Source organism: Bos taurus, chromosome 5 (assembly GCF_002263795.3).
Source record: "Bos taurus isolate L1 Dominette 01449 registration number 42190680 breed Hereford chromosome 5, ARS-UCD2.0, whole genome shotgun sequence".
Taxonomy (NCBI): Eukaryota; Metazoa; Chordata; class Mammalia; order Artiodactyla; family Bovidae; genus Bos; species Bos taurus.
The window spans coordinates 42,410,479-42,429,060 of record NC_037332.1 but is presented as its reverse complement, the minus strand read 5'-3'; the positions used below and the strand labels follow the sequence as shown (position 1 = coordinate 42,429,060).

Below are 18,582 nucleotides of genomic sequence, written 5' to 3'. Positions count from 1 at the left end.
CTCTGTGAGATATCTGATTTGCTAACATTTTATTTCATTCTGGGGTTTGTCTTTTGACTTTGCTAATTATGCTTCATGGAATATAAAAAAGTTAATTTTGATGGAGTTCAATTTATTTATTTTTTGCTCTGTTGCTCATGTGTTTGGTGTCATACCTAAGAATCAATTGTCAAATCCAAGATCATGAAAATATATCTCTGTTTTCTTTTAATAGCTTTAAAATTTTAACCCTTACATTTAGATTCTTGGTCTATTTTCTATTAGTTTTGTATATGATGCTAGGGTCCAACCTCATTTTTTTTTTTTGCATATCGCATTCAGTTGTGCCAGTACCATTTGCTGAAGACAATATACTTCCTTCCATTGAATTGTCTTGGTACTCTTCTCAATATCAGTTAACTTAAGATGCATGGGTTTATTTTTGGAATCTCAATTCTATTTCATTGATCTATGTATCTATTAATATTTTTATGCCAGCTCCATACTGCCTTGAAATTACTATTGTAAGTTTTGAAAATGAGGAGTATGAATCTTCCTGCTTTATTCTTTTTTTTTTCTTCCAAATCTGCTTTGGTTCTTCTGAATCTCTTTAAATTCCATATGAATTTCTGGGTCAGTTACCTACTTCTTTAAAAAATTTGAAGAATCTTTCCAATTTTGATAGAAATTACAGTGAATATGATAATTTCTGTGGAAAATATTGCCATCTTAACAATGTTGAATTCCCTAATCAATGAACATGGCATGTTTTTCAGCTTATTTTCATACTTAATTTCTTTCAAAAATTTTCAGCATATAATTTCAAGGTATAAATTTTGCACTCACTATCCTGGTAACTCAGATGGTAAAGAATCTTTTGTTAAATTTATTTCTAAGTACTGTATTCCTTTTGATATTATTAAAAAATGGAATTGTTTTCTTAATTTCATTTTCAGATTGTTCATTAGAAGTGTATAGAAAAAGAACTGATTTTCATATATTGATCATTCATCCTTCAATATTACTAAACTCATTTATTAGTTCTAATTGTTTAGTGGATTCCCTAGGATTTTGTATGTGTTACATACAAGATTATGTCATCTGCAAATAAAAATAATTTTACTTCTTCTTTCCTGATCTGGATATCTTTTATTTTTTTCTTGCCTAATTGCCCTGGCCTCCAGTACAATGTAAAATAGAAGGGAGAGCTCACATCCTTGTTCTTTTCCTCGTCTTCAGGTGAAAGCATCCAGATTTTCACTCTTAAGAATGATGTTTGCTATAGTTTTTCATATTTTCCCTTCATAAGGTTAATAAGTCACTTTATATTCCAGTTTATATGTTTTTATTTGGCACAGCCCTTAAGAATCCACCTGCCAATGCAGGAGATGCAAGAGACATGGGTTCAGTCTCCAGGTCGGGAAGATCCCCTGCAGCAGGAAATGTCAACCAGTTTCAGTATTCTTGCCTGAAAAATTCCATGGACAGAGGAGCCTTGCGGGCTACAGTCCATGGGGTTGCAAAGAGTCAGACATGACTGAGCAACTGAGCACACACACACACATACAGACACATTATAAAAGTATGTCAAACCTTGAGGTGGCCATGTGTGCTTTACATTATCTTCGATTGGTATGGTGTGTTACATTATTTGACTTTTGAATATTAAGCCAACCTCGCAGTACTGAGATAAATTTTAATTGGTCATAATATATAATTCTTTTTATGTACTGCTGGATTCAGTTTCCTAGTATTCTGCTGAGAACTTTTGTATCCATAAAAGGTATTGTTTTCTGATTTTTCTTATGTTTTTATCTGGTTTCGGTATCAAGGTAATGCCTCTTGGATTGAGTTGGGAATATTCCTTCCTTTTCTATTTTTTAGAAGAATTTGTGAAGAATTAGTATTGATTTCTCTTTAAACAGAGTTCATCAGTGAAGCTATCTAAACCTGGGCCCACAAAACTTTGTGGATAGTTTTTAAATTACTAAGTCAATCTCTATTATAGGTTTTTCAGATTGTCTATTTTCTTAAGACAGTTTCAGTAGCTTGTATTGCTCCATTGAATATAGTCTTGTTCTTATAGCTCTTGTGCTAATGTTCATTGGTAAACAAAAGCTAGCATTTTAATCCAGTTTGACTTTAGGTATATATGTTTCATATTTTACTGAATAAAACACATATGTAAAAATCATCAACTTGAAACCACAATGTTGAAGAATAAATTTACCATGTAGTCAAAGGCTATATTACTTTGGTCTCCTCACCTCTGCTAACAAGGCAGAGATTTTATTAGTAAAAGATTTTCTAGATCTGAATATCCTTCTTAGTATATGAGGGTGATGGTGGTAGTAGTCATTAAGTCATGTCCAACTCTTGAGAACCTATGGACTGTAGCCTGCCAAGCTCCTCTGTCCATTGGGTTTCCCAGGCAAGAATACTGAAGTGGGTTGCCATTTCCTTCTCCGGGAGATCCCAGGGATAGAACCTGGGTCTCCTGCATTGCAGGTGGTCTCTTGCATTGGGGGCAGATTGTTTACTGAATGAATCACTAGGGAAGCCCTAAGAGAATGACGGCTTTAGTGAATGACCTCTAAGATGCTTTCTTACTTAAAAATTCAATTATTTTGGGAAACGTGAGTGAATGTGAGAGAAATATGAAGAAAAGGGAATTTAATGTGAGAGTTACAGCACAATAACCAATTTGAAGAAAACTAGATAAATATATAAACTGATGGCAAATTTTGGTAAAAGTTAAATAATGATATTCTTTTTTATGATACATAATAACTGTTGAAATAAAGTCACTTTGAAATAAGATTGAAAGTCCACTCATTGTCTTTTCTTAAAATGTTTGATATACAAATTATCCATGTTGTTGTTCAGTCATCCAGCCGTGTTCAAATCTTTGTGACCCCACGGACTGCAACATGCCAGGCATCCCTGTCCCTCACCATCTCCCAGAGTTTTCCCAAGTTCATGTTCATTTCACCAGTGATGCTGTCCAGCCATCTCATCCTCTGACACTCTCTTCTCTTTCTGCCATCAATCTTCCCAGCATCAGGGACTTTTCCAACAAGTTCTCTGTTCCCATCAGATGACCAAAATACTGGAGCTTCTGCTTCAGCATCAGTCCTTCCAGTGAATATTCAGGGTTGATCTCCCTTAAGATTGACTGGTTTGATCCCCTTGCTGTCCAAGGGACTTTCAGGAGTCTTCTCCAGCACCATATCTTGAAGGCATCAATTCTTTGGCATTCTTCCTTTTTTGTGGTCCAGCTCTCACAACTGTACGTGACCACTGGGAAGACCATAGCCTTGACTCTATGGACATTTGTTGGCAGAGTAATGTCTCTGCTTTTCAACACACTATCTAGGCTTGTCATCGCTTTCCTGCTGAGAAACAATCATCTGATTTCGTGGCTGCAGTCAACAATCTGCAGTGATTCTGGCACCCAAGAAGAGGAAATCTGTTACTACTTCCACCTTTTGCCCTTCTATTTGCCATGGAGTAATGGGGGCGGAAGCTATCATCTTAGTTTTTAAAATATTTAGTCTTAAGTCAGTTCTTTCACTCTCCTCCTTCACCCTCATTAAGCAGCTCTTTAGTTCCTCTTCACTTTCTACCATTACAGTGGTATCATCCACATGTCTGAGGTTGTTGATGTTTCTACTGCCTATCTTGATCCTAGCTTGTAACTCATCCAGCCCACATTTCTCATGATATGCTCAGCATATAGGTTAAATAAACAGGGTGACAGCAGACAGCCCTGTTGTACATCTTTCTTGATCTTGAACCCATCAATTTTTCCATATGGGGTTTTAACTGTTGCTTCTTGACCCACATATAGGTTTCTCAGGAGACAGGTAAGATGGTCTGGTATTCCCATCTCTCTAAGAACTTTCCAATATGTCATGATCTATACAGTCAAAGGCTTTAGCATAGTCAATGAAAGAGAGATAGATGTTTTTCTGAAACTCCCTTGTTTTCTCTATAATCCAGTGAATATTGGCAATTTGATCTCTAGTTCCTCTTTCTTTTCTAAACTCAGTATGGGATTTAGTTGATGGTCCCTCTGAATTAATTCAATATAAATGTGCTAGCATAAGTAATTATTAAAAACAGTTGAATAAAAGAAAAGCAAGCTGTGAAGGTTCAAGTACTTGAATTACATTTATATAAATTAATGTACAAAAAAGTACTATAAAAATGAGGATTATAGTTAGACATGCTTCAGAATTACAGCTATGTATGGAGAAAAAGGGAAGGGTACACAACAAGCTTAACTAAATTTAAAGTTTTCCTTTTAAAAACATGTAAAACAAAAGAGACAGTATTTCAATAGTTAATACATTTGAATGGGACTATTATGAACTCTTGTATTTCTTATAGTGTTATATACCTAAACTATTTCATAACATTAAAAAAAGAAAAATTATCTGAATTTTTATGAAGCACTTCAGAAGTATGTATATGTGGAAAGAAAACATCTAAACCTCATGAAAATATTTATTTTTAATGTAATAGATGATAATTCTTATTATAAGACAGTCATAATACTCACCATTTGATGCAGTAAAATCAATAGCCACTGTGAAATTGATTTGTGTTCTAAAATATAAATAAATAAGAATCATTAATAATTGAATAACCTCATAAAAAGAAGTTTGATTTTTATTTTTGCTACATTTTTAATATCATTAATTTTCTTAGATAGTATTACTACACCTATGTTACAGCACACACTGAATAGTATCAGACAGGCAGTTTTACAAGCTAAGAACTTGTCAAAATACTTTTACAATCATGCAACTATAAAATACAAAATTAAGCATCAGGAATAAATATAGATCCTGTTTGAGAGCACGATAATTAAGTGAGGAGCTCATAATGAAGTCAAACTGTAAATAATAATTTGCCAGTATCCAATGTCAACATTTATTATTAACTTACTTTCAAGACTATTCTTTAGTCAATGTGAAATTATTATATCCTTAAAAGTATGGCATTGCTAAAATCATGTCTAATAATATTTTTCCTTAAACTAATTCTTTCCAATAATCCTGAAAAACAGGATTTTCTTTTGCTTTCTTCGTAACTCAAGTGTTTCAAATACTGATCTATCCCTCAGTGCTCACAGTATTCTTGTGCTCATGTGTGTATTTATAGATTATACAAATACCTACATAGACGAGATTGGTTATATATGCTTTAAAATTTTCAGCACATGGTAATTACACAAAATTACTTTGCTGGATTAGAGCCAAGGAACTGGCATTCACAGTAAAAATTCACTTTTTTGGATATACCTCTGATCATTTCATGGGAAATAGAAGGGGAAACAGTGGAAATAGTGTCAGACTTTATTTTTTGGGGGCTCCAAAATCACTGCAGATGGTGATTGCAGCCATGAAATTAAAAGACACTTATTCCTTGGAAGGAAAGTTATGACTAACCTAGATAGCATATTAAAAAGCAGAGACATTACTTTGCCAACAAAGGTCCATCTAGTCAAGGCTATGGTTTCTTCAGTAGTCATGTATGGATATAAGAGTTGGAGTGTGAAGAAAGCTGAGCACCAAAGAATTGATGCTTTTGAACTGTGGTGTTGGAGAAGACTCTTGAGAGTCCCTTGGACTGTAAGGAGATCCAACCAGTCCATTCTGAAGGAGATCAGTCCTGGGTGTTCATTGGAAGGACTGATGCTGAAGCTGAAACTCCAAAATTTTGGCCACCTCATGTGAAGAACTGACTCATTGGAAAAAACTCTGATGCTGGGAGGGATTGGGGGCAGGAGGAGAAGGGGACGACAGAGGATGAGATGGCTGGATGGCATCACTGACTCGATGGACATGAGTTTGGGTAGGCTCCAGGAGTTGGTGATGCACAGGGAGGCCTGGTGTGCTGCGATTCATGGGGTTGCAAAGAGTCAGACATGACTGAGTGACTGAACTGAACTGAACTGAACTGACTCTTCCTATATGTAATTCCACTTCTTTCTCACCAAAGAAGGCATAAAGCACAAATAAATGACAATGATATGGGAAAACTTGCTATCAAATATAATTTACAAAATAACTTTTAATTTATAAAGTAAGTAATTTGAAAATATGAGTATGTAGTCTATGTTTGTGTGTTTTAAAAACAAGTTACTTTTGATACATTGTAGAATTTATCTAACACATCAAAGTTGGAGCTGTTGTTTAAATAGTGGTGGTGATGATAATGATGATGGTGATGATGACGGGTGTGACAGTATAGAGTTCCTTGTAGTTCTGTTAGTATAAAGTATAGTATACTATTTCTTTCTTTCTATAACCATTCAGCCTGAAAAATCCTTAGTATTATTCAGTTGTTGAAAAAAGTTCAGTACTTCTTCCTAGGGAATAAATAAGTTTGTGCTTTACATTAATGAAAACTAATATGGATCCTCTTTATAGTTAGATGGTAATTTTTTTTCAGAGTAGAAATTAGGTTTATAGGCTAAGAATATAGGCTAATTTGCAGCATAACAGTTTAAAACACATACAACATTTAGAAAAAGAATCAGTGGAACATTTGGGAGAATATTTTTAGATAATAAATCCCTTTGAGGAATTGGTAAGAACAGTCATCAGCACATTGCTTTGTCATTCTGCTGCTACAGAGAAAGTAACTATAATACAGGGTATAGTATGGTGTATTAGAAAGGGTTTATTAGATTTTAAGTCTGAATGAACTGGGTTTGAATGTCAGCAACCCAGTTGCTGACATTCAGTTCAGTTCAGTTCAGTCGCTCAGTCGTTTCCAACTCTTTGAGACCCCATGAATCGCAGCATGCCAGGCCTCCCTGTCCGTCACCAACTCCTGGAATTCACTCAGACTCACGTCCATCGAGTCAGTGATGCCATCCAGCCATCTCATCCTCTGTCATCCCCTTCTCCTCCTGCCCCCAATCCCTCCCAGCATCAGAGTCTTTTCTAATGAGTCAACTCTTCGCATGAGGTAGCCAAAGTACTGGAGTTTCAGCTTCAGCATCATTCCCTCCAAAGAAATCCCAGGGCTGATCTCCTTTAGAATGGACTGGTTGGATCTCCTTGCAGTCCAACGGACTCTCAAGAGTCTTCTCCAACACCACAGTTCAAAAGCATCAATTCTTTGGCACTCAGCCTTCTTCACAGTCCAACTCTCACATCCATACATGACCACAGGAAAAACCATAGCCTTGATTATTAGCCAAGTTTAAAAACTCTCAGAGGGCAGGTGCTTGGCAAGTAACAATAAAGCAAGGACTGACAGAAAAACTACATGAAATATTCTGTCTGTCTGTCTCTTCTTTTTACAGATGAGGAAATTAATCCCTGTATGGGAGAGATTGGGGGCAGGAGGAGAAAGGGATGACAGAGGATGAGATGGCTGGATGGCATCACTGACTGGATGGACGTGAGTCTGAGTGAACTCCGGGAGTTGGTGATGGACAGGGAGACCTGGCGTGCTGCGATTCATGGGGTCGCAAAGAGTCCGACACGACTGAGTGACTGATCTGATCTGATCTGAACACTAAACTTTCCGCCTAAGTTATAAATGCAAGTTCTGGAATTCAAATTCACATGTAACCTCCAAGACCATATTCATAAACTTCAAAGAAAAGACAGGCTACTAACTAAAGAACTATAGTGTACATAGGATAAAAAACGAGAGGAAAGTACTTACTGAAAAGTTCAGCTAGATAAACAAACTAAATGATAAAACCAAGTAGATTAGGTACAACAAAAAACAAAGGAGAGTAAATTCAAAAAGAAATGAAGAGAAAGGAAGGGAAGAAAGAAGGAGGGGAGAGGAGAAGGAAGGAAGGGTGGGAGAGAGGGAGGAAGGAAGGAAAAGAGAAAGGAAGAGGAAAAGCGGGGAGAAGGGGAGCCAGGCGGTACCAAGAGTACTTATGAAATTTGAAGGGTGGGGCGTTCCAAGACTATATAAAAGATAAGTGCATTTAGCACTAAATGATAACTAAGACCATTTGATAATAATGGTGCCACAGAGAAAGTCAACAAGTAAAAACAATCATTTGGTGTTTAGTTGATTTCAAGATCAGATTACTTCCTTGCCTCATTCTGTGTATCAGGAAGAATCTCACTCCTTTATTGTTTTGAACCAGCAGTATTCTAATCAGAAAGGAAAATATGATGGCTCATAAATCATTTCATGGTTGTGATGATCCTTTAACTTATTATCACGCCATTTGGATTTTTCCATCCAAAACGCTACGATTATGTATTCAGCATCTTCTGATTGTCAAGGACTGTGCTAAGTGAAAAAGAGAAAATGGGAGCAAAGCAACTATCCTCGAACTCAATCGAGTTCCACTTCAACTTCATACAATTAAAAACAACAACAAAACAGCACAGCAGTTCATCATCTTGACAGAGGCAGATGCATACCAACTAGCTGTTGAAATCTAGAACCCATAAATGAAGGTGAGATGCCCACACGCCTCTAATATTTTCATTCTTGCCATGCCAGTACCAAGACTATGCTTCTGCCTTGATATAGTGATATGCACTGTAGTTCACTCTTGGGTTCTGGGACCTGCCCTGAACTCAGGTTCACTTCCTCAGGAACTATTATCCAGCCTAACCCTTCTTGTGCCTAGCTCACCAGGGCCTAAACTTTGAAATTTTCTGTCTTACCTTTTCCCTCTTTCTTAAAGACTACCTGAATGCCAACTACCTGAATAACAAATTTAGAGCTGTCTGGTTGGGAAGATTCCCTGGAGAAGGGAAAGGCTACCCACTCCAGTATTCTGACCTGCAAAATTCCATGGACAGTCCATGGGGTCACAAAGAGTTGGACACGACTGTGATTTTCACTTTCAATTCCTGCTTTCTGGGCCCATTAAAATACTGACAGGATTATTTGCTCTTGACAAGTTAGATCTGCTAGAATAAGATCATGCTTTGAGATACAAAATGCAACTTAAAATGTAAATAATTTCACCTACTTGAAATACGATCTTAGAAAAGCTATATAACCTCCCTACAGATCAGATCAGATCAGTCGCTCAGTCATGTCTGACTCTTTGCGACCCCATGAATCGCAGCTCCCCAGGCCTCTCTGTCCATCACCAACTCCCGGAGTTCACTCAGACTCACATCCACCAAGTCAGTGATGCCATCCAGCCATCTCATCCTCTGTCATCCCCTTCTCCTCCTGCCCCCAATCCCTCCCAGCATCAGAGTCTTTTCCAATGAGTCAACTCTTCGCATGAGGTGGCCAAAGTACTGGAGTTTCAGCTTTAACATCATTCCTTCCAAAGAAATCCCAGGGCTGATCTCCTTCAGAATGGACTGGCTGGATCTCCTTGCAGTCTAGGGGACTCTCAAGAGTCTTCTCCAACACCACAGTTCAAAAGCATCAATTCTTTGGTGCTCAGCTTTCTTCACAGTCCAACTCTCACATCCATACATGACCACAGGAAAAATCATAGCCTTGACTAGACAAACCTTTGTTGGCAAAGTAATGTCTCTGCTTTTCAATATGCTATCTAGGTTGGTCATAACTTTCCTTCCAAGGAGTAAGCGTCTTTTAATTTCATGGCTGCAGTCACCATCTGCAGTGATTTTGGAGCCCAAAAAAATAAAGTCTGACACTGTTTCCACTGTTTCCCCATCTATTTCCCATGAAGTGATGGGACTGGATGCCATGATCTTCGTTTTCTGAATGTTGAGCTTTAAGCCAACTTTTTCACTTTCTACTTTCACTTTCATCAAGAGGCTTTTTAGTTCCTTTTCATTTTCTGCCATAAGGGTGGTGTCATCTGCATATCTCAGGTTATTGATATTTCTCCCGGCAATCTTGATTCCAGCTTATGTTTCTTCCAGTCCAACGTTTCTCATGATGTACTCTGCATATAAGTTAAATAAGCAGGGTGACAATATACAGCCTTGACGAATCCTTTTCCTATTTGGAACCAGTCTGTTGTTCCATTTCCAGTTCTAACTGTTGCTTCCTGACCTGCATACAGATTTCTCAAGAGGCAGATCAGGTGGTCTGGTATTCCCATCTCTTTCAGAACCTCCCTAAACCTCCTTTGTAATAAGATTAACAAAATCTTTCTTGGATTGTTGCTGTAAGGACAAGAAAAGTACCTGTCCTTTATAGCAGGCACTTAAGAATTGTTATTATTATTATCACCTTATTGAAATTAGTTTTTTAGAATCCAAGTTTAGCATATTTCTTTGAAAACTGAAGTGTGTAGAGTTTATCAAATTTCTGGATCTACCAGAATTTCAGGTTTTTTCTAGAACCTGATCCTCCCATGTTAGATTTCCTTTTTTTCACACTGGCTTCTAAGGTCCCGATCTATTCAACCCAAAACAGAGCTATAAATGATCTAATTTTGTTAGAAGATGTCATCTGGGTACTTTAAACAAAATTGCCCTCCAGGAGGTAATTATAAGCTTTTATTATGACTTTATTTTCCTTCCTAAAATTTTGGATTTCTGTGGGATCAATGAAATGTCAAAAGTAAGAATAAAAAGAAACTGGAGACAAGTGATATGATTCCTGAACTGTTTATGCTAATATTTTTGTCCTTATTAAATTTACCTTTCATAAATTAACAAACTTGTGTACACTCTCCAGACTTTGAAGCTTGATTTCAGTGTTATTTTTTTAAATTTTATTTTATTTTTAAACTTTACAATATTGTATTAGTTTTGCCAAATATCGAAATGAATCCGCCACAGGTATACCCGCGTTCCCCATCCTGAACCCAGTGTTCCAAAATACAACTTTGCAAGCAGATAAGCTCATAATCCTGTAGTTCAAGAACTACAAAGAAGGTATGCAAGATGGCCAACCTTTTCTCAAATCTAGTTTAGAAAATATCTCATAAGTGACATAATCAAAACAAACAAAATAAGTCATATTACACCTAACCAAAAACAGAAGCACTATCCGATAGAATCCCATTTTTATTTTATTTGTGGTCAGCCTCTGGCTGGCAGACTTTTAGTTTCCTAAAAGGGATTGAATCCGAGCCCAAGCAGTGAAAGCACTGAATCCTAACCACTAGACCACCAAGGAATTCCCTAGTATCTCATTTGAAATGAGGTAGTTGCTGAAGAGATGAATGATGCCTAACAGAAAACCTATGAACTTTTATGTTATAGATTGGAGTTATAACTCATTTGCAAAATTACCACATCTCTGAATCTCAATTTGCTCATATGATAGATAGGTAACAGCTGCTCTGAAGAAGATATCTGGTTATTAGAAATAAAATCCTGAAGTACTGGAATATAATAAATGTTCTGCATGCTGGACGACAAATCTCTTGAGTAATCCATGTTGTCCTTTCCTTATTCATATTAATCTTTTCCTCTGTTGAGACAGAAGAGACAGTTCTTCCATTACATTAACATATAGGTATTTCTTTTTCAATTAATTCTTCCCATAGAGATGGTAAGTGGTGTATCACAACTGGTATAATGAACCCCGAGGGGTGTAGGCAGTAAGAGGTACACAATCTGCAGATAACTTAAAAACAATAATATAATCTACTAATATACAGACTACATCTTAATATTACCATACTCTTAACATGCATGTGCATGAAAAGTTGCTTCAGTTGTGTCGAACTCTTTACAACCCAATGGACTACAACCCACCAGGCTCCTCTGTCCCTGGGATTTTCCAGGCAGGAATAATGGAGTGGGTTGCCATGCCCTCCTCCAGGAGATCTTCCCAACCCAAGGATCGAACCCATGACTTCTATGACTTCTGATCTCCTAGCATTGACAAGCAGGTTCTTTACCAATAGCACCACCTGGGAAGCCCATACTCTTAACAGTTCTAAGCAATGTCAGTGATAACGTCCCACCCTTTCACAGCCTGCCCCTGGTAAGCCACCTTTACTGATTTCCTTTCTGCTGGCTCCCAAGGTTTCAGTTGCTCACCAGAAAGAAACTATTTTAGACATAGTGTGGCTAGTAGTGCACACTCTGATAATGAAACATAACTAAGAAACTTCTTAGTACAAAATAGACTGTCAATATTTTGGCTAAATTAGCATTGGTTCTGATGATGAAACATACATGCAATTTTCTTTGACTTTGAAATCTATAGTTTTGAAAAGAATCACTTGAAAAAAATAGCATAAGTTGGCAATTAAATCGCAGTCTTACAGGCTATAACTGGACATCTTTCAAGCCTGCATTTGTCTATGCAAAAATTAGAATCGAGCATTAGCCAAAATACTGCCTTTGTATCTTAACACTTCCAAAAGTTTCTTTTCCAAATCACATTTTAGACGATTTTAGTTTGGATATGATAATGTTTTATGTGAATGCATTTTTAGAAGGCAGAATAGCTTTATTTTTTATTATATTTATGCCCATTCAGCACTGCAGGGTTTAGCTCTTAATTGATGAATGCAAAACACCTAGGTGCCACAAGAAGCAGTGTAAAGCACTATAAAAACTCTAGATATGTATATTCATTTTTCAAAACAACACTTAAAGTGCTGCATCTTCTGGCAAGATATGGTTCCTGAGATAACATATCCAATACAATGCCACCAATTTTATAAAACTAACATTTTATAGCATCACGCACTTGCTTCAAGTAGTTTTCAAAAAATCCTTATGGGGCTTATTAATAATGGCACTTACTGATATTCAATTCACCTTTAAAATGGCATATTAAGAAACCAGCTTTGAGCCTCTACAATGAGCTTATAATAGGTAGGAAGGTAGCTTTAGCTCTTCTTCTAAGACTTTTTAATTAGAGTGGAATGTAAATCTTTTCTGTATAATTTTGGACAAGTTTTAGATTCAGTGTCAAGAGTTTGGGCGATTGACTGCAATGGAAGGAATAACCTGGCATTATCCTTCAAAGAGAGTTGAACTTTAAAAAAGACTTTTACTAACTTTATGAAGTTGAATATGTCTTTTTCTCTTCCTGTCTCTGATAATTAGGACATTTGCCACCAACAATATTATGATGATCAAGTGAGTAAAGACATATTAGAACTTTAAACAAATTCAGATTATTCAGAAAAATGATAACTATTTGCAATTTAATCCACAAAATCAGCCTATGAGATAGGTATTATTATTTTTATTTATGTTCCTATTTCATAGAAACATAAACAGATTTTGCTAGCAAGGAAAGATCTAAGATTTGAACCAGGCAGTTAGTACCAGAACCCAAATTCTTGGTTATTATAATGCATTGTCATCAGTTAAATTCAGAATTCAACAAATTATAACCCTGGTTCAGCTGAAGGATATGACAGAACTGGATTTTAGGATAAACTATTATGGATTAGAAATTGGACTTTTTAAGAGCATTTGAAAAATGAGAGTATTTTAGAATTTGGTTCAGTTCAGTCAGTCATGTCTGACTCTTTGAGACCCCATGGAATACAGGATGCCAGGCTTCTCTGTCCATCACTATCTCCTGGAGCTTGCTCAAACTAATGTCCATCGAGTCCGTGATGCCCTCCAAACATCTCATCCTCTGTCCTCCTCTTCTCCTGCCTTCAATCTTTCCCACCATCAGGGTCTTTTCCAGTGAGAGAGTTCTTCCCATCAGGTGGCCAAAGTATTGGAACTTCAGCTTCAGAATCAGTCCTTCCAATCAATATTCAGGACTAATTTCCTTTAGGATTGACTGGTTTGGTCTTCTTGCAGTCCAAGGGACTCTCAAGAGTCTTCTCCAACATTACAGTTCAAAGCATCAATTCTTCAGTGCTCAGCTTTCTTTAGGGCTTCCCTGGTAGCTCAGCTGGTAAAGAATCCACCTGCAATGCAGGAGACCCCGATTTGATTCCTGGGTCTGGAAGATCCCCTGGAGAAGGGGACAGCTACTCACTTTAGTACTCTGGCCTGGAGAACTGGTGCAAAGAGTAGGACATGACTGAGCGACTTTTACTTTCAGCTTTCTTTAGGGTTCAACTTTTACATCAATACATGACTACTGAAAAAACCACAGCTTTAACTAGATGGACCTTTGATGTCTCTGCTTTTTAATATGCTATCTACATTGGTCATAGCTTTTCTTCCAAGGGGCAAGCGTCTTCTAATTTCATGGCTGCAGTCAGTCACCATCTGCAGTGATTTTGGAGCCCAAGGAGACAGTCTGTCACTATTGCCTGTTTCCATTGTTTCCCCATCTATTTGCCATGAAGTGATGGGACCGGATGCCATGATCTTTGTTTTTTGAATGCTGAGTTTTAAGTCAGCTTTTTCACTCTCCTCTTTCACTTTCATCAAGAGGCTATTTAGTTCCTCTTTCTGCCATAAGGGTGGTGTCACCTGCACATCTAAGGTTGTTGATATTTCTCCCGGCAATCTTGATTCCAGCTTGTGCTTCATCCAGCCTGGCATTTCTCATGATGTACTCTGCATACAAGTTAAATAAACAGAGTGACATTATACAGCCTTGATGTACTCCTTTCCCAACTTGGAGCCAGTCCATTGTTCCTTGTCTGGTTCTAACTGTTGTTCTTGACCTGCATACAGATTTTTCAGGAGTCAGGTAAGCTTGGTCTGGCACTACCATCAGCAACCATTTATTTGACTTAATGTTTTTCCAAACATTTCTCTCTTATTTTGTCTTTCCTGGAACTTGCCCACTTAGTATCTCTCCTATTACCTTCTCTGATGCTCCCTTTCAGTTAGTATGTAAGGAAAATAAGCAGTTCATGCTCCTAATCTTGATCTTGCCTTCCTCCAAATCACTAAAACCAGATATAGAGTTGAGATAATTTCTGGCAGAGGCAACACAAAAAAGCATTTTTTTCTTTTCCGGGAAAGTCTTGTCTATCAGTTTTGTTTTTTGGTGCTTGTGATATGAGCTATAGAAAGAGGAAGATCACAGATGATAAAATCTGAGCTAGACAGACATGGAGGTTTGTAATCTAGTAAAATAAATTGTCACACTCTTCGCTTAAAGTTCATTCTTGTTTCTAATGTTTCATTATGCTAAGAGATTTGGGCAAAAGAGCTGGAAGTCAGGCTTACAGTGGCTTTCTAATTAATCTGTATTTATTCAGGGTCTACTGTATGTTCTGTTCTATAAAAATGTTTTTATATTGCCCGTCTTTTTACGGAAAAAGACTTCCCTGGTGGCTTAGATGGTAAAGAATCTGACTGCAATGCAGAAAACCTCAGTTGGATCCTGGGTCAGTAAGATCCCCTAGCGAAAGGAATGGCAACTCGCTCTAGTATTTTTGCCACGGACTGAGAAGCCTGGCTGACTACAGTCCATGGGTCGCAGAGAGTTGGACACAACTAAGTGACATTTGAGGAGAAAAGTGATACAAATGAACAACTAAAATGACACCCAGAGAAACTAGCAACCACTGTATATAAGCAATTGTGAGGTTCATTTGGGACCAGGTAGATGACATTTTGGGCTTTAGTCAGAGGAAGTAAATGACAGTCTGTAGGCCTACAAGATTCTAATACACTGAATTTTCTGCTAAAAATGTAGACTAGGGTTTCAGATTGACATGATGGTTGCTTAGGGGTACTCAGTGTGCATGAGAGCTTGAGATCTGTTTTCCCCATTCATCTGCCAGTCAAAGAAATGTGAAAAACTTTATAGGTAATTTTTTCCTTGGTTATGTTAGTGGTAGAGTGGAGTTTCATAAAGACCTGAGAGACACAGATGACAGGAAGGCAGACAAAACAAAGTTGAAATTTATGATGCTGTCTTCAGATACTTATATTGTGAGCTGTTGTCTATAGAGGTCAATAAACCCACTTCGCAAATAATAATTATACAAATTTACAAAATGGTGATGTTACCTTAAAGGAGTATTTGGATTTCAGAACTGTCTCTGATTTTAAATGAATCTAACATTGTCCTTACCAATATAACTGGGATATTCAGTGTTATACATTAAAAATTACTAATTTGGTTGCCAATTATACTGGACTTTTGGAATTAAAATTATTTTTAATAAGAAATAAAACAATCACAGGGAAAAACATACAGAATATGATTAAAAATAATAACCACAAGGTCAACTACCCAGAAGAGGCATTTTTTTTTCTTCCTTTTTTTTTTTTGACTCTACAGTAAGATCTCCTTTGTGGATGTTATTCTATTTAGAAAATAAAACTCTTTATTACCACAAGTCATGAATTCTAATTGTATCTTATGCTCCAGGGAAAGCATGGTGCTGCTTAGAAAAAAACAAAAACAAAAAAGGAAACAAACAAACAGCTAAAGGAAAAAAGGGCTAAAAATTAAGTTTTTATTTCACATAATGTTTCCATAAAAATTGGACTCTGACTAACTGAGAATGCATTTGTCTCATCTGCTCACTATGTACTTCCTTCCCCAGATCTGTCTACTGCAGGTAAACAAAGGGTGTTAGGAACTGAGAAAATGAATGAAGAGTAACATGCTAGCAACATGATTTCACAAGCAATCAGGTACATATTTATATCAATAACTACTAAAGTAATGCGAACCTAGAATATCCAATATTAAGAATTAGACCTATAAAGGAGTTCCTTTGAAGGGGAAGATATTAAAGGATTATGAAAATAATTTTGTTTAATATTTAAATGTGTTCCTTCTTAATTATGCATAATTTCTACCTGGATTCATGCAAAAACAGTATTTTCACAATTTTCTGTTCAATTATTTTTTGTGGGATGAAAAACAGAGATTACATTTTAAAGTGCAATTCAAGAATTTCCTTCTGAGAGCTTAATCACAATCTGTTAGTCCTACATGTTCCACACCAGTCACCTGTTTTGCCCTCTTTGTCTATTCTTATGCTCCTATATGTTGTCCAGGGTAAGGAAAATAGTTTATACTAAATTCATGTAGAGAACAAAATGAAAACAGGAAAACCTAAACTAATGTTATTTGGAATAAGCCACAGCTGGTTAGAGTACCAATTTAATTTTAGTTACTCATATTTTATATGATGATTTTTCACCTTATTTGAAGAACTCTGGTTTTATTTGTCAAGATTTAGCACAAGCAAAACATAACAATAGTTTCTCCTGAACTAGAGTAGGGTGAGTAAGTTTCTGAATTGATGCCAACCAAATTAGCATAATGATGCTTCCCTAAGTTAGCAACAAAAAAATCCACAAATACCAGTAGCAAATGCTGATATCTTGATATTTTAAGTTAAAAGTAAGTACTTACTATAATTTTTATACAAACAAAACAATTCAACACTTGATTCCAATCACTTCCGAAATGTCATACTTATTCAGAAATATGGTGGAACATCTCTTCAAAAGAACTAACCTTGATAACTCCACAAATCTGCAAATAGCTTTGATCTCTAAAATAATCCTTTGGATTGCTTCATCAATTGCAACCCAAAATGCAGTTAATTTTATTGCTCTTCTTCAATGAAATCACAGGGCAAAAGGCAAGGCCAGATTAAGAAGAGTCTCTTTAGATGTGTGTGGAAGAGAAGTGGTGTCAAAGACTAAGATGTGAGTTTTGGGGAAGTTTAGTTGAAGTGTTAGCTGCAGGGAAGTACGTAGCTCCCAGCTAAATTTGGTCTTAAGTCCTTAGCTGAAAACCCTCAATTTCTATCTGTGGGACTAGGGAAGATGGAGCAGAGGAAAAGCAAAAACAAAAGGTTCTGAAACCTGTGTTTCCAAAGATATGACTGGTTAAACATGGAATTTTACAAAGAACATCACAACGGCTAAAAAAGAGGCTCCACAGGTTAAAAACTGACAGTGACATAATATTTATCTATTAAATTAGCAAAGTTTAAAAGTAATAAAGCTATTCAGTAAGGGTAAGTTACAAGCTGGAATCAAGACTGTTGGGAGAAATAACAACAACCTCGGATATGCAAATAATTCCACTCTAATGGCAAAAAGTGAAGAGGAACCAAAGAGCCTCTTGATGACAGTGAAGGAAGAGAGTGAAAAAAGCAGCCTTAAAATTCAATATTAAAAATACTAAGATCATGGCATCTGGTCCGATCACTTCATGGTAAACAGAAGGAGGAAAGGTGGAAGCAGGGACAGATTTCCTCTTCTTGGGCTCTAAAATCACTGCATATGGTGACTGCAGTCATGAAATTAAGAAGACGATTGATTGCTTCTTGGCAGGAAGGCTATGACAAACCTAGACAGTGTGTTAAAAAGCAAAGACATCACTTTGTGACAAAGGTCCGTATAGTCAGTGCTATGATCTTTCCTGTAGTCATGGGTGGATGTGAGAGCTGGGCAATAAAGATGGAAGAATGTCAAAGAATTGGTGCTTTCAAACTGTGGTGCTGGATAAGATGCTTGAGAGTCCCTTGGAAAGCAAAGAGATCAAACCAGTGAATCTTAAAGGAAATCAGCCCCGAATACTCTTTGGAAGGGCTGATGCTGAAGCTGAAGCTCCAATACTTTGCCCACCTGATGCAAACAGTTGACTCATTGGAAAAGACCCTGATGCTGGGAAAGATTAAAGGCAGAAGGAGAAGAGGGTGACAGAGAATGAGATGGTTGGATGGCATCACTGATTCAAAGTATATGAACTTGGGCAAACTTGGGGAGATGGTGAGTGACAGGGAAGACTGGTGTGTTGCAGTCCATGGAGTTGCGTAGAGTCAGACACGACTTGGTGACTGAACAA

The 18,582-nt window shown here is 36.9% G+C and overlaps 1 protein-coding gene across 4 annotated transcripts in view; it reads right to left on the bottom strand.

Annotated features, from left to right (window-relative positions):
• Positions 1-18,582, bottom strand: part of CPNE8 (copine 8) — a 278,744-nt gene that overhangs the window by 43,360 nt on the left and 216,802 nt on the right. For all 4 annotated transcript variants that reach the window (NM_001098085.2, XM_010805078.4, XM_010805075.4 and 1 more), the window contains one exon: positions 4,544-4,590. In NM_001098085.2, the coding sequence (NP_001091554.2) occupies positions 4,544-4,590 (47 nt within the window). The remainder of the gene's footprint in view (positions 1-4,543; positions 4,591-18,582) is intronic.